The sequence below is a fragment of the Petaurus breviceps genome, unplaced genomic scaffold (assembly GCF_028583685.1).
Source record: "Petaurus breviceps papuanus isolate PSGF00001 unplaced genomic scaffold, PetGlider_PUasm1.0 115, whole genome shotgun sequence".
NCBI classification, from domain to species: Eukaryota; Metazoa; Chordata; class Mammalia; order Diprotodontia; family Petauridae; genus Petaurus; species Petaurus breviceps.
The window spans coordinates 168,642-183,189 of NW_027185612.1; the positions used below are offsets into that span (position 1 = coordinate 168,642).

The 14,548-nt window shown below is 46.4% G+C and overlaps 1 protein-coding gene across 2 annotated transcripts; it reads left to right on the top strand.

Moving 5' to 3' along the window:
- The first annotated feature begins 38 nt into the window (after positions 1–38).
- On the top strand, positions 39–12,188 carry ZNF783 (zinc finger protein 783). 2 transcript variants are annotated; one of them, XM_069083138.1, is made up of 7 exons: positions 39–1,008; positions 3,537–3,938; positions 4,028–4,154; positions 4,427–4,543; positions 5,337–5,465; positions 8,707–8,823; positions 10,499–12,188. In XM_069083138.1, exons 1-7 carry the CDS (start codon positions 985–987, stop codon positions 11,332–11,334), a joined length of 1,752 nt encoding a protein of 583 aa, XP_068939239.1. In that variant the 5' UTR covers positions 39–984; the 3' UTR covers positions 11,335–12,188. The 2 variants fall into 2 exon arrangements, with proteins under 2 accessions (XP_068939239.1, XP_068939248.1); XM_069083147.1 differs by having other exon boundaries at positions 4,073–4,154.
- The last annotated feature ends 2,360 nt before the right edge of the window (positions 12,189–14,548 follow it).

A 14,548-nucleotide genomic window follows, 5' to 3' on the forward strand; every position in this document is an offset into this window, starting at 1 on the left:
TAGTTCAGGGATAGTTATATGTCAGTTTCTCCTTACTAGATAAGTGGTAAATAAATTAGAATTACAAACTCATGTAGAGTCCAAGGCTGGAAGGGAAGATCAACCTTAGAAATAAATCATTTTGAAGACGACAGCAGAGCAGAGATTGTGATTTGCCTAATGTGGCAGTTGGCAGCTTGACTGAGCCTAGTTCTAAGCCCTGAGGGTTGGGCTGACCCCTGCCGCCCTGTTCGATGCCCCTCGGGCTGGACGCCCCCTTTTCTTCACCCATCCAAGTTCACTTTAACCCGACAGGCGCTCCCTAACCCTCTCCCTCCACCCACGAACGGCCCCAGAGCTGCGCATTCGTCCTAATAGGGTGAATTCAGGTCTGCTGACTCGGACGGACTTGAAGGCTCCACCTGGGTCCGGCACCTGACAAGGCTGGCTGTGCCCACCCACTGAATCTCCCGATGGGGATAGGGCGGTGATAAGAACGGCCCCAGCCCCTTGGGGCTTACAGCCCCGTGGAATGCCCCTCCCCCCTCCCATCAGAACAAAGGCGAGCCCTTTAAAGCCTCCCCGCCGTGACTGCGCGCTTGGTTTGTTCTACGGCGCTGGTTCGGCTTCTTTGAAGTGTGTTTTTCAAATCCCCTCTGCGTCTCGGCCCGCGGATGCTCTTAAAGCCGGGGCCGGGGGGGAACAAAGCAGCCGTCGTTCCGCAGCTGCGACCTTCTGCCTGCGCGTACAGTCCTACGGCCCGCAGGGGGAGCTGTCGGCGCTCCGGGTTGGCTCTTGCGGGGCCCGGCGGCACGTGTCCTGAGGCCCAGGGCGGGGCTTAGCTGGGAGCACTGGGCGTCTTGGCTCCGGCTCTTTAGTGCAGCCGGTATCGAAAGCTTGGCCCGCGGGCTGGCTCTCGCTCCGCACCCCGGTAGCAGCGCCTCCCGCCCGGGGCGAGCGGTCCAGGCCGCAGGCAGGCCGGCCCGCGCGGGGCCGCAGAGGACCATGGCGGAGACAGCGCCCGCTCCGGTGAGCCTGAGGCCGGGAGGCGGAGGCCGGCGGGAGGGAGGCCGGGAGGGAGAACAGCACGGGCGGGGGTCGTCGCGTCCTGGCGCGGGGCTCGGCCCCTTCACCCCCCGCGGCCGTGGCCTTCCTCGCGTTTCCGGCCGCGGGTCCAGGCCTGCCAAGCCTGGCTGTGGCCGTGTTGGGGAAGGGGGCGCGCCCCTAGATGGGTGAGTCCGGGAGACCTGAGCCCAGGTGGGGGCTCGACGCTGCAGCCCCGCCCCGAGAGCGTGAGCGTGCAGACCGCTGAGAAGCGGGGACCCCCCAGACCCCCACTGCGGCCAGGCTGTCGCACATCGTGGGGCCTACCCACGATGGTGGCAAAGGAGTAGCCTGTAATCCGGCGTGATTGTGAGTCCGAACTGGGCGGCAGGCCACGGAAAACCGACGGCGGCGCCCTGCAGGAGCAGTGGGCGTGAAGTCCGAAGACTTCCGGGTTCATCCTGCCTCGGCCCCTCTACCTAGGTGATTGTGGCCAAGTCATTTCTTGTCCCAGGGCCCGCTCTTGTATCAGGAAGGGAGGGCGGGGACCAGATGTTGAAGGTCCCTTGCAGCTGTTAATCTGTGGCTCCCAGAAAGGATAATGGAGCTGTCTTACAAAGAATTTTGCAGAAGAGCTGGCATAAAGGATGCTCTCTAGGAAAGTCCTTGGCCTCTTGTGTGTCCTAGGGACCCTTTCCTAGAATAGTATCTTTAAAGACATAAAATACGTGGGATTATAAGGGAAACCAATTAGATTGAAATATAGATATCAGGAAATATTTGTGTATGTGTATGTAATATACACATTTTTTTTTTTTTGCTTCTTTGGGGGGCAGTTGGGGTTAAATGACTTGCCCAAAGCCATGTCTGAGGCCGGATTTGAACTCAGGTGCTCCTGACTCAGGACTGCTGCCACCTAGCATTCTCGTACACATTTTTTTAAAGTATGGGCACCCCAAAAGATGGGCTTGTTCTGTAGAAGCAGTTAATTGATAGTTGTTATGCTCCTAGCTTTGTTAGTATCCACCTGACTTCTGAAGAACTCCAGGAAAGCCCCCAGCACTTTGGGAGGGGTCCCAGTGGTAAATATGGAAGGTCAGGGACAAGAATCCCTGGAATCACAGATCCATGAAAGTTTTTAAGTAATTTTAAACTGGGTTAATAATATCTGCTTTTTTCTTCCAGCACAATTTTAACAGTGACGCTTTGAGGGAGGAGGGGTGGACAGGTATGAGGTACCAATGATTGAAGTATCTTACCTCAAAACCACACAGCAAATTAGTAACAGAGTCAGGACTAAGAAACCCATTTTTCTTGACTCTAGTCCATTTTTAAAAATATTAATCATTAGTAGTATTTTCTACTGTTTGAATTTTTATTTGGAGGAAGAAAAACTAATTTCCTCTTTTACTAATGGAATTTTAATGTTTGACAGTGTCTGGCTTTGGTTGGTAATTAATTTGGGACTTTTGGATTTTGTTTACATCTTAACTTAATCTTTGTCTTAAACATGTTTTATGGATATCTTCCCTTTTTTTAATCACCTACATTTCTCAAATTCTATCCCAAAGAGCCATCATTTCTTCTAATAAAGAAGAAAACAGAAGTTCCATGAAACTAGCCAGTATATCACAAAAGTCAGTCATTGAATAAAATATTCCACACCCCCAACTCTGCAAGCAGATGAGGGGAAGGTGTCTTCCCCAAATCTCCTTTGGGACCAAGCTTGGTCATTATAATTTCATTGCATTTAGTTTTGATTGTTTAATTATTTGAACATGTATATTGCTGTAAATTAGAATTGTACATATTATTTTCCTGGTTATATTTACTTTGCATTGGTTCATTTAAGTCTTTATATGCTTTCCTGGGCTCATCATTAAATTCCAGTGTGTTCATGCACCACAGTTTGTATAGGCATGTTCCAGTTGATGGACATCTGCTTGGTTTTCAGTCCTTTTGCTACCACAAAGAGTGATGCTATAAATATTCTGATACACACATACTTTGGTTTTTTTCCTGTTCTTCAGGTTCAGGATTTTGAGACTTGAAATTATTTTGGCAATAGATATTTTTGGCCTAGATTTTTTGTAGAGAATTGGTATAGGCTAGAGGATCCTCTATAAAAAAGCCCACTCTACTAATTCTGATTGACAACTGTTTTGTAATTTATGGCCTTCATAAGATCAGACAGGTGCTGTCAGAAAAGATTGGAGGACAGTGGAGGTGGATATATCTGTTAACATATTGTAATAAAATCTTGTATTCCAATCTGTATTGTAATCTATTGTAATAATGTTGTAATAAGCTAATGAGGACCTATGCTAGAGTGGCATAGTATAAAACCCCACAATATCTCCTACAGTGTTGAGAACACAGTGATAGTAACTGTGTTATTAGAGTTTAGGGGTTGTTCTTCCCAGGTTTCTTTTTGGATTGGTGGATGACTTTAAAAAACAAAGCAAAATGTATTATCCTAGAATCCTGAGACCATCTCTAATTCTCTTTGCTAGGCCCTTGATCAGGATGTACAGTCTGGATCCTTGAGAGCTTTGCTGACCTCCCCAGCTCTGCAGATGTCTCCTGAGAAGGACTCGTGCTTGCACTCCCCAGAGATGACCCTGTGGACTGTGGTGGCTGCAGTTCAAGCTGTGGAAAAAAAGGTGGATTTGTGCCTGGCCCGATTATTCACCTTAGAGGGTAGGACAGTGACTGCAGAGAAAAAGCTAGCAGACTGTGAGAGAGTAGCAGTGGAGATTGAAAACCAGCTGGAGGGTAGGTGGGCCATAATTGGCACCCTGCTCCAGGAGTATGGGCTACTCCAGAGGAGGCTGGAAAACATGGAGAACCTGCTGAGAAACAGGAACTTCTGGATCCTGCGGCTCCCCCCAGGCAGCAAAGGCGAAGTTCCCAAGGTAATCTCTTCTAGCCCAGGAGTGGTGGGAGCAGGTGAGACCAAGGCTGCCTGTATGTGTGTGAGAGTGTGTGATACTTGTGGTTCTAGGTGCCCCTGACGTTTGATGATGTGGCCGTGTATTTTTCGGAGCAGGAGTGGGGGAAGCTGGAGGAGTGGCAGAAGGAGCTTTACAAGCATGTGATGAGGGGCAACTATGAGATGCTGGTCTCCCTGGGTAAGGTACCAGACTTGGTCCCCATTAAAGAGCTTCTAGGGGTCATGGAGTTTGTAGATTTGATTTTGATTTTATCTTAGCCCCTTATGCCTTTGGGTACTGACTTGTGGGAGGCCTGGTCTTTATCTTTCCATAGACAGAAGAGTATGCGTGTCACTAATGTGTTCCAGGCTGACTTGAAGTGCTTTGTTTTGTTATCTCTTTGGTTGAATCTACCTGCTCTCATCCAGTAGTCAAACTGATTATGTCTTCTTCCTCCATCCTGTTCATAGACTATGCTGTTTCCAAGCCTGATATTCTCTCTCAGATTGAACGAGGAGAAAAACCATGCCTTAAAGACCAGTGGGGCTCTGATGAGGAAGTGTCATGTCCTGTAAAACTAAGTACTAGTAAGTATGAGGTAGAAACAACATGGAAGACGCTGGGAATGAAATGCCAATAGAAAATGCTACTGTTTACTTTAATCTCCAGCTTTGTGCTCATTGTCCCCACTAGCCTTTCCTTTGTACCCTGGGGAGGGTAGAATTTGGTATTTATATCAATTTACATTTTATAAAGGCAAAATTGAGGCTCAGAGTGGGTGAAATAGTGGCCAAGGCCACACTGGTTAACTACAGAGCTCCAGATTTGTAATCTGAGAAGTAACTATCTCACTCTGTCCTTCCCAACCCCAGCCCTTCAGAGCGTCTTCATTTGTATCCAGATCAGCTTCTTACTCCCAAAGTTTGCTAACATACTTTTTACCCTGGGAGACTTTATCTCCTGGGATAAAGGGCCAATTCCCCTTCCCCCCAATGCAATGTGGAATAATAGAAAACACTGGACTGAGAATCTAGAACTTATATTATAGGTCTGCTTCTAGTGCTAAATAGTAGAATTGTTTCATCATTATAGGCCTCAGTTTTTTCGTGTTTCAAATGAAATCACTAGGCAAGATAATTTCTAACGTCTTATCCAGTGCTAACATTCTAGATTTGATTAGTATTCTCAGAGAGGTAGAGGTACAAGGCAGGCATTGGCTCTGCACCTAGCTACCACCCTAGAGAAGGATAACTGAGAATTTGGTTTTCTGTCAAAAGAAATTTCAAGAGATTTCTGATGAATCCTGGGAATATGGAAAATCTGCCGTGGACCTATATATTCCACTCAATATTAGTTATGTATAATTTCCCCCTGCCCCAGACGTACCTTCTGCAGAGTATATTTCCAAGCAACTTCAGCCTGCCCAAGGAGAAACAAAGGATGAACCAGTTCTTACAGATCATCGAGGGTCAGAAGCACAAGAAAGCCTGACTGAACCGAGTCTAACTGGTGAGTCAGAAGATGGAGTAGGAGCTGAAGATAGATAAAAGACATTTGATATATGGCTTGTGGGCCCAACTTCGGGAACTATTCAGAGATTCTTTTGTAGCTGCTGCCCTCCTATAGGTGAGAGAAAGGACAGGGATTTTCTTAGGCCAATGAATTGTAGTGCAGGGCCCAGTCTTCTAACACTTGTAGAACAATAATAGTAATAACTCACAATTTCATAGAGATTTGAGGTTTACAAAGTGCTTTTCTCAAAACCATGTGAGGTAAAATAAGTTAAAGTGTTTTACTCTGGAGGCCCACAGAGAGGAAGTCACTTTATTCATTTTCATATCGCGGTTAAATGTCAGAACCAGGGTTCAGGCTGTTGACCAAGGGACTGTGGTGTTCTTTTCCATTATTCTAGCTGGACTTAATTTTTACTCACTGTTCCATAAATGTATTATGCATTTTCCTACCTCCATGTCATTGCTCATAATATTCCTCCACCTAGATTGGCCTCCCCTCATTTCTTTATTTATTTGAATCCTGCCTCCTCTTGAAAACCCAGTTGAAATATCATGGGACAATGCAACAAGCACTAATTCTGGAGTTAGAGGACCTGGATTCAAATCCCACTTCTGATCCTTACTACCTCCTCAATTGATCAACTCCTGGGTCTCAGTTTCTTCCATTGTAAAATAAAAGAATTGTACTAGGTAGTCCCTGAGGTCCCTTTCAGCCCTGACCCTGGGATCCTGTGCTCTTCTTCAAGACTGCCTTCTCTGACCCAGGCCCCTTGGCCATCTGATAGAACTTCTTGTGTGTGCTGCTGATTTTACAGTTCTCGTAATAACTCAAATTTATATAAAATCGAAAGGTTTCTAGAGCACCGTCCTCATCCTAACTCTGTGGGTCTCAGAGAAGTTAAGAAACTGACTTGTGACCAATCAGGGAATAAGTGACCAGGCTGGGATCTGAGTCACATGGCTGCTTTATGTTTATCTTTATACATGCAAGTGACCTATCTTCCCAACTAGATAAAAAATTTCTTGGGTATTGTTTACATCTTATACCTTTTTACATCCTGCATGTTATATCTAGCCCAGGGCCTCTCATCCAGTAGGTTCATAAAAATAACCCCACCTCTGTGAAAAAACCTGGGCTAGAAACTACCTTAGCTAATTGGTATGGTTTAGATTAGTAACCAGCCTGGGGGTGAGGAAGATCTGCCTGCGTAACCCCAGGGAAGTCACTTGAGTTCTCAGGGCCTTAAGCACCTCTCCGAAGTAATGAGTTTCAGATAAGTTTCATATCTGTAGTGGTAGAGATGATGTGCTGATGAAATCACGGGTTTGGACCCCTGAAAAGGATCAGTACCAGCTGTGACCACAGTGAACTCATTTACCTTCTCTCTCTGACTGTAGTTTCCCCTCAGCAGAATGGGAATAATTGATACTGTCTACTTCATAGAGCTTTTGTGAGGAAAGTACTATATATACCTTAAAGTTCTATATAAATGTCAGTTGTTACCTGTTTATAAGACATGGTCTCTTCTTTTTTTTTTAAAGAGCTTGTGCTAATTTTTCTTTTTGCTTTTTATTTTGGAGGGGGGAGGGAAGGGCATTTGGGGTTAAGTGACTTGCCCAAGGTCACACAGCTAGTAAGTGTTAAGTATCTGGGGCCGGATTTGAACTCAGGTCCTCCTGACTCCAGGGCTGGTGTTCTATTCACTTCATCACCTAGCCACCCCAACATGGTCTCTTTATTAAAGGATCTTCCAATCTAGTTAGAAAGATTAGATATACATACATGAAAAATTCAGTACTGTTATTGTGATAAGATGGTATTGCAAGAGATGTCATAAGATAGTATGTAAATTTGTTTTTGTTTTTTGTTTTTTTACCAAGTAAAGAGCATAGAGAATAAATGCATTAAATCAAAGGAGAGATCAGGATGATCTAGGAAGTCTTTTTAGCAAAAGTGGGACTTGAGCTTTATCTTAAGAGGTGGTTTGAATTTACCTAGGCAAAAAATGGAGAATCACATTACTCCTGCTGTAGAAGAAACTTGAACCAGAATTGGGATAGTGCCAGATGACTTTGGGGACTGTGAACCTAACAGTTTGGTTACAGCAGAAGAAACATAGGGGAGTCACCCAGGAAAAAGTTGTCTTTTTTCTTTTCAAAGATGTTTAGGGAAAAAAACCCTGGAGGTTGTATTTCCAGTGATCAAAAAAATTTCCTGAAGTTAGATTGAAATACTTTTGCCGTAATTTAATCTCATTTGCTGTTATGTAAAGGTTTGAAGAACAACAGAACAGCACTGTACCTTTCAGAAAGACACAGGGCCTCTCACCTTTTTCTTCATCCTGTCTTAGACTATCTTCTCCAGAACTGTTGGCTTTCTTAGGACTCATCCATTTCCTACAGACCATCTACCTACTTGCTTTCCCCTAACTATGTTCCTTTTATCTCCTGCCTTCTGAATTTTCTTATTGATATGTATATGGATATGTATATGTCTGATCTCTGCCATCAGGTTGTTTTCCAAGGGCAGAAGCTGTCTCTCTTCCTCTGTACCTATTATAATTTGGAGTCCAGGGCAGGGTGATATTTATAGGAGGACAATTCAACTGACCAGCTATGTGCCCTTTAGAGCTATTTTTCAAGAAGTGGCAGTGGGTTAGATGAGAGAGTCATCCATAGTCATCTGGCAGTCCATTACAGTCTGTCCTCGGGGACTTACCCAGCCATGTTGGGATCGGTGAGTGAGGCACAGAGGAGTTCTAGACCTGCCTTTAGAATATCTGATTCCAATGCCAGTCCTAACCCTTGGTAGCTGAGTGACTTTGGACAAACCATTTCTTCCCCTGATTCTCAGTTCCTCACCTGTATAATGAAAGAATAGGCAGGTGCCACTAACTTCCTAGGACTGATTAGAAAATGTGTGTAAAACCTAAAGCACTATAGAAATGTCAGTTTTTGTCATTAACAGGCTGACAGCAACCTGGGCTTCTTTGCCTCCGAGATGTTGGCCTCATTAACTCTGTGCTCTAACCTCCTGAGCCATGGTTGATGGGTGACTGACTTCAGGTCCTCATCTGGAACCCGATGGGGATCCGCCTTTACCAGTAGGTATCTGCTCAGAGTGTACAAAGACGTTTCATACCTGCTGGGGAAGCAGTGATGCTAAGTCCCATTCTTATACCAGTTATGACATCTAGCATCCAAGGAAGACCTTAATGGGATTCTCTCTCTCACAGAGCCCTCCCCAGCTGGCATCAATGTTTTGTCCTCGATTAAACAGGAGGAAGAACCACCAGATGGGGAAGAAGCATCAGCCTTCCCACAGAGGGACATCCTGCCCTACCTGAGACTGGGTAAGAGATACAGGAAGGAAAAGAGCATGTATTAAGTACCTCCTGTGTGCCAGGCACTGTACTAATAGTAAGCATATTACAAACATCTTATTGGATCCTCAGAACAAGGCTAGGAGGCAGGTGCTATTATTATCCCCATTTTGTAGTTGAGGAAAACGGCTAAGTTACTGGCCCAGGGTCACACAACTAGTAAATGACTGAGGCTTAATTTGAATTCAGGTCTTCTTGACTTGCTGATGCCTAGCCCTCTATTCACTGAACCAGGATACCCACTCCATAACCAGTGCAAGAAAAAGTCAGCTCTAGTTGGCTGATTGAGCATGTCTCCAGAAGTTCTGCTTCTTCCCTGCTCTTGCCGACTTCAGCTCAGTTACTTGGTTCTGCCCCAGGGGAGCCTTGTGGCTGTGATGTGATTACCTCCTCTTCTATGGAGTTTGGGAAACAGGACAGTCTAGATTCTAAGTTCTTCATCCCTTTACTACTTACCCCCACTTGGTGCGCCTAAGTGTTCACTGACCAATATCTTCTAGCCAAGCTGCCAGGCCTCATTTATCCCCATTGCTAACTTCCCACTGACCTTAGTATGGAATGGACTCCACCCCAGACAAGCTAAACTGATATCAAGGAGGTCCCTGTTGTCTGTGTTGTTGGATGAGCCTTGGATGGATGGTAAGGAGGGAGGGAGGAGTAGCAGGAAGAGACCTGGCTCCTGCCAGTGTAACCCTTTTCTAAAGGAAATGAGATCTCCCATAGTTCTCTCTTCTAGCTTAGTCCTGCCACTGTAGCTGGTCTACTTCAGGTGGGCAGGCAATATTTGTTTATCAGACATCTGTTATGGAGGATCCAGCATGATGATAACAACAATAGAAATAATAGTTCATGGTCTATATAATGCCTTAAAATCTGTACACCACTTTTTCTACATTATTTTATTTGAGATAATGATAGAACCACAACCTCTGCCTTTTAGAAGTGCAAACTGTTTGGGGAAACAAAATGGTATAAGGCAAGATGGAATGCAGTGCTGGATGGTGTGGTTGAGACTGGAAGTGCTAAAGGACATCAGGTAGAAGAGATGGCTGTAGGGGGATGAGCAGTCAGGGAAGGCTTCCTAAAGGGGGGAGGGGGGGCATTTGAACAGGTGAAGAAGAGGGTGGCTGGCAAGCCTGGGTGGACCTTTCTTGGTTGTGGTCAGCAGCTCTCAGGCTTTGCTGACATGGGTGTTGGCATGCTGGCAAAAGCATCCTTTGTTCCCCTCGTTGCCTTTGACCTCTTCTCCCTGGAGCCAAGAGAATTCCAGTCAGAGAAGATACTGCATTCTTTTAAACTTAATACTTCTTGCTCCTTGCCCTCGATCATGAATCCTTTCACCAACTTGCAGTGTGACTTTGGGAAAGTCACTGCCCCCTCTCAACTTTAGCTTCCTCATCTGTGAACTGAGAGGGTTAGGGTTGGTGATCTGAGGGTCCCTGCCAGCTCTGCCAGGCTAGGTTTCTATGTTATTAAATGTGGAGAAAGAAGAGAATCCTAGGTTTGGCAGTGGTTGAGAGGGAAACTTCGTGGGAGGATGGGAGGACCTGAGTTGGATTGAAATAAAGGATGCAAGTTTGATTAGCATGGAGGAGGAAATGACCCTGGTTTCTTTGAAGGACCATATGTGGATTCTTTTCACCAGATAATGGAGTTGTAAGTGTCAAAACAGAGAGTCAAGTGGATGAGGCGGTCCCTCAGCAGCCAGACCCGGGGCAGGGTTCCAGTGCAGCAGAGCACACAGTTCCTGATGGAAGCAGAGCACATGTGGCTGAACTGAGGGAGCACCGCCGCCCTGGCCTGCCAAGGAGTCGGGGAAGGGAGAAGCGTCTGCCTCCTGCTGCTAGCGAGCCACCTCGAGTTCTCCCTCGCCGGAGACAGCGGGCCTTCCCATGTCCAGACTGTGGTCAGAGCTTCAGGCTCAAGATCAACCTGACCATTCACCAGCGGAGCCATGTGGAGGATGAGGACTGGGCAGCACAGGGCAGCTGGCCAGACACGTGGGGAGGGACTGGTGCCCCCTTGGAGCCAGGGGAGGTGGTGGTGCCGGGCCCTATCATCCAGTGGCTCCCCGATGAGCCAGAGAGCCACCAGGCCCTGGCTGGGAGGTCGTGCCCGGAGCAGCGCCCGTCATCCAGTCGGACGTCCAGGCTCTATCACTGCAGCGAGTGCCTGCGCTTGTTTGAGCAGCGCAAGAGTCTCTTGCTGCACCAGCGCCAACACACAGGCAACAGCCAGGGCTGTCCCACTTGCTCCTATTGTGGCAAGGGTTTCCGGCGACCCTCAGATCTATTCCGCCATCAGCGCATCCATACTGGCGAGCGGCCTTACCAGTGCTCTGAGTGTGGTAGGACTTTTAATCGAAATCACCACTTGGCTGTCCACATGCAAACCCACTCCAGGAAGCATCAGGACAGTCCTCACTGCACCAAAAAAGGAAGCCTGGCCCTGGCCCGCCCCAGCCGTGCTGAGGAAGGTTGAGCCTAAAGGGTCCCGGGGGTGGGGTAAGCTCCTCACCTTCCAGCAGGGCCCTCCTGCACCTGTGGAGGCAAGAGCCTGTGCTCTTCATGCTGCTGCTCAGCATGGAGGCTAGCAAAGCCCTTTATCTCCACTGCCTGACAGTGGTCCCTCTGTTTGACAAACTCTTGCCCTAGGACAATTTAGGAAAATTTTTCTTTCTTTGTACTAGAACATTGGGCAGGTGACACATAATTGGAATCATGAGTGTGGTCAGACACTTAAATTTTCTATTCTCCAAGTCTGGTACCTCTCCCTCAGGGTCACTGAGCCTGGTGGATCAAAGGAGATGGGCCCTTGGGGGGGGAGGGGAGGGACTTATCACTGGGCACAACTGGTGGACTGGGACCTGGCTATGTTAATTGGCCTCTCTCACAAGCCCCAATGTAACCCACCTTGGCACTTCCTCACTCCCCTTCCATGGACTTCCCACTGGAACTCTGATAAGGGCCCAGGTGCTATTTTGGGTATACTCAGACCTCCAAAGCAGTGTGCATTTGGGTTTATTGTTTCCTTCAGGAGAATCACTGTCATGATTTTTCCTTTTTTGTTGTTCTGATGTTTTGTCTTGAATGTTTTTTTCCCAATGGAGTTGGTTATTTTTTTTATTGCTTGCATAGGTGGTCTGAGTTATCTCAAAACAGTATAGGAGGGATTTGGTAGAAGTTGACATGCAGTGCCTCTGGCTCTCTGTGTGTGTGTATAGAGTGAGAGTTTGTATGTGTAAGTAGAGAATACATCTGGCTCTGTGAGTATGTATAAATCTATGTGTGTGTGTGTATAAATACATGTGTACTCTGTGCACACAAATGTCTGTATATTTGTATATGTGTGTATAAATACATCCACACACATGCACATGTACATTTAAGAGGACTAAGCCTTGAGCTGGCTAGGATTTTAGAGCCTGTGATTACTATCCTCAGGCCACCAGAGTAGGTGTGGCATTTGTCCAGCATTTTCCCTGATTTTTTTATCTAAAGTTATTTTATATCCCTGCTAGTAATAATTAGCTTACATCTCTGTAGCTCTTTATGGTTTATAAAGTGCTGACCTCACAGCTGAAGTATCTGAGACAAGGATCATCATTTCCCTTTTCTAGATATGATATAGGTAAATGAGGTTCAGGATAGCCTGGCTTAATTGGACAGTCAAACTTGATTCTACCAGTGTTTTTTTCCACTATGAAATGGTATCTCTTATTTCAACCAAATTTGACTTGTGCTTTTATGGAAAAACTAGAAGAAATCTAGTTGTCCTGGACTATACCTACTCATGTGTAATGTTATTCTAGCCAAACATCTATCTTTATGGATGACAAAAAAATTAATTTGGGAGGTAAAAACCCTCCTCAGTCCTATGAAGCAGAGAGGGAGGCAGTTGGCCTGGCTACCAATGACCTTCAACTGACTTAGCTTAGGAGTCCTTAGGCTTTGTTTGAAAATTTTACTTCTCTCTCAAAAAAACAACAGATGCCGCTGTTCTGGTGCACATCAACTCTATTGATTAGTCATTCCAACTCATTGATGACAGATAAAATAGACGGGGACAAAGAATGCTAGACTTTCTTTTTTGTCATTTGGGAAAATCACAGTTTTTCTCCTGGTCCCTGTTTATCTGTTGGTTGGGGATGAGATGATAACTTCTTTCATGCTTTTTTTTTCCCCTTTGGAAAAGTGGTTGTTGGGCTACAAGAAGATAATGAATATAAAAGTACTTGTGGGGGGAGTTGACTCACTTTCTGAGGATCAAAGCACCCTTTTACTCATTTCCCCATTCACCCCCTCTCCCAATCCAAATTTGTTCTTAGGAATAACCATGGAAGAATAACTGATAAAAGTTATCATATTTGTATTTTGCATCTGGGGACAAAATCTTTTGTAAAAGCTAAATCTTAAAAGAATTTTAGGCCACCAACCAGCAGCCCCTTAAGGAAATATTTGGCAACTTTGATTTCAAATATGGATGGCTTCCTATTTCATCTATGCATGAGGGGTCTTCAGCATTCAAATTATTATAAAACCCTGGAGTTAGGAAACTACTATGAAAAGCAGCCTCTGTTCAGGTAAAGCCTTTTTCTTGGTAGTGGAACCAGCCACCTCATACCCATTCCAAAGGGTAGCTCCCCTTTGCTTGTGTGTTTTGGGAGGAGTCAGTTGTGAAGAACGGTTTCCCTTCTTGACTTTTTTGCTCCACCTTCCCCCTATACCACATATTTCCTCTGAAAGGCTGCCATGGGAGTTTGGAAGATGAAATCTGCCCTAAACTCACTTTATTGGGGCGGGAGCTCATATAAAGGCTGAATTCAGCACCTTCCTCACCCTTTGCCTACTGGAGCAGAGGGGAGAGGGGCCACCCACAGGGCTCACTTGAGCTTCACCACGGTTTCAGGAAAGGAAGTAAACTGTTCTTTTTTAACTGAAGAGAGATGTAGCCTCCTGAGATTGTGGCATTTGGGCAGGAAGCGGTGGAGGCCTATCGCTGGGTTTCGATTGATAAGACATGTTTGGGGGCAGGGGGAGGAGTATTTCCTCTTGGAACCTCAGCAACAGTTTTTTCTCAGGGCGAAGCTCCCATTGCACCTCCTGAGCATGCTTTGCCAATGCTGGCTTGGGCCCCCAAACACCCTCCTCCTTTAACGTCCTCTGCATATAGATAAACTAGGAGATAGTAGTGCGCGGAGCCCCAGTGCTGCGTAGTGAGTCCTCGAGCGTGCCCCCTCCTAAACTACCTGCTACGGGGCTTCGTACAGCCCAGTGGGTGAGAAGAACCAGCCGGCAGTTAGAGGGAGGGGGTGGTGCAAATCAGGAAGCATCATGGAGGAGGTGGGATTGGATTTGGGCCTGCTGGAATAACTCGTGGGGGGCGTCGAAGTTAGCCGGGTGGGGAGGGTGTCCTAGAAGCAGGGGTCGAGCTGTGATAATCAGCTGCTCAGACAAGAAATGGTTCCGGGTCACTAGAGCCGGGCGGTCTGCCCGCCTATGTTTGGGGAACAGGCCCTCCTGGATGCCCAGTTTATTCCACATCCGAGGGCCAGTCTATCCCCTACGGCGCTCCCAAACGCCTCCGTGCCGTTTTTTAGCTTGATAGACTCTAATAAGCTTTACGGGGCACGAAGACTCAGGACCCTGTGTAAGAGCCCAAGGTGGGGTGCAGACAGCACGTGCAAGCGGCTGCG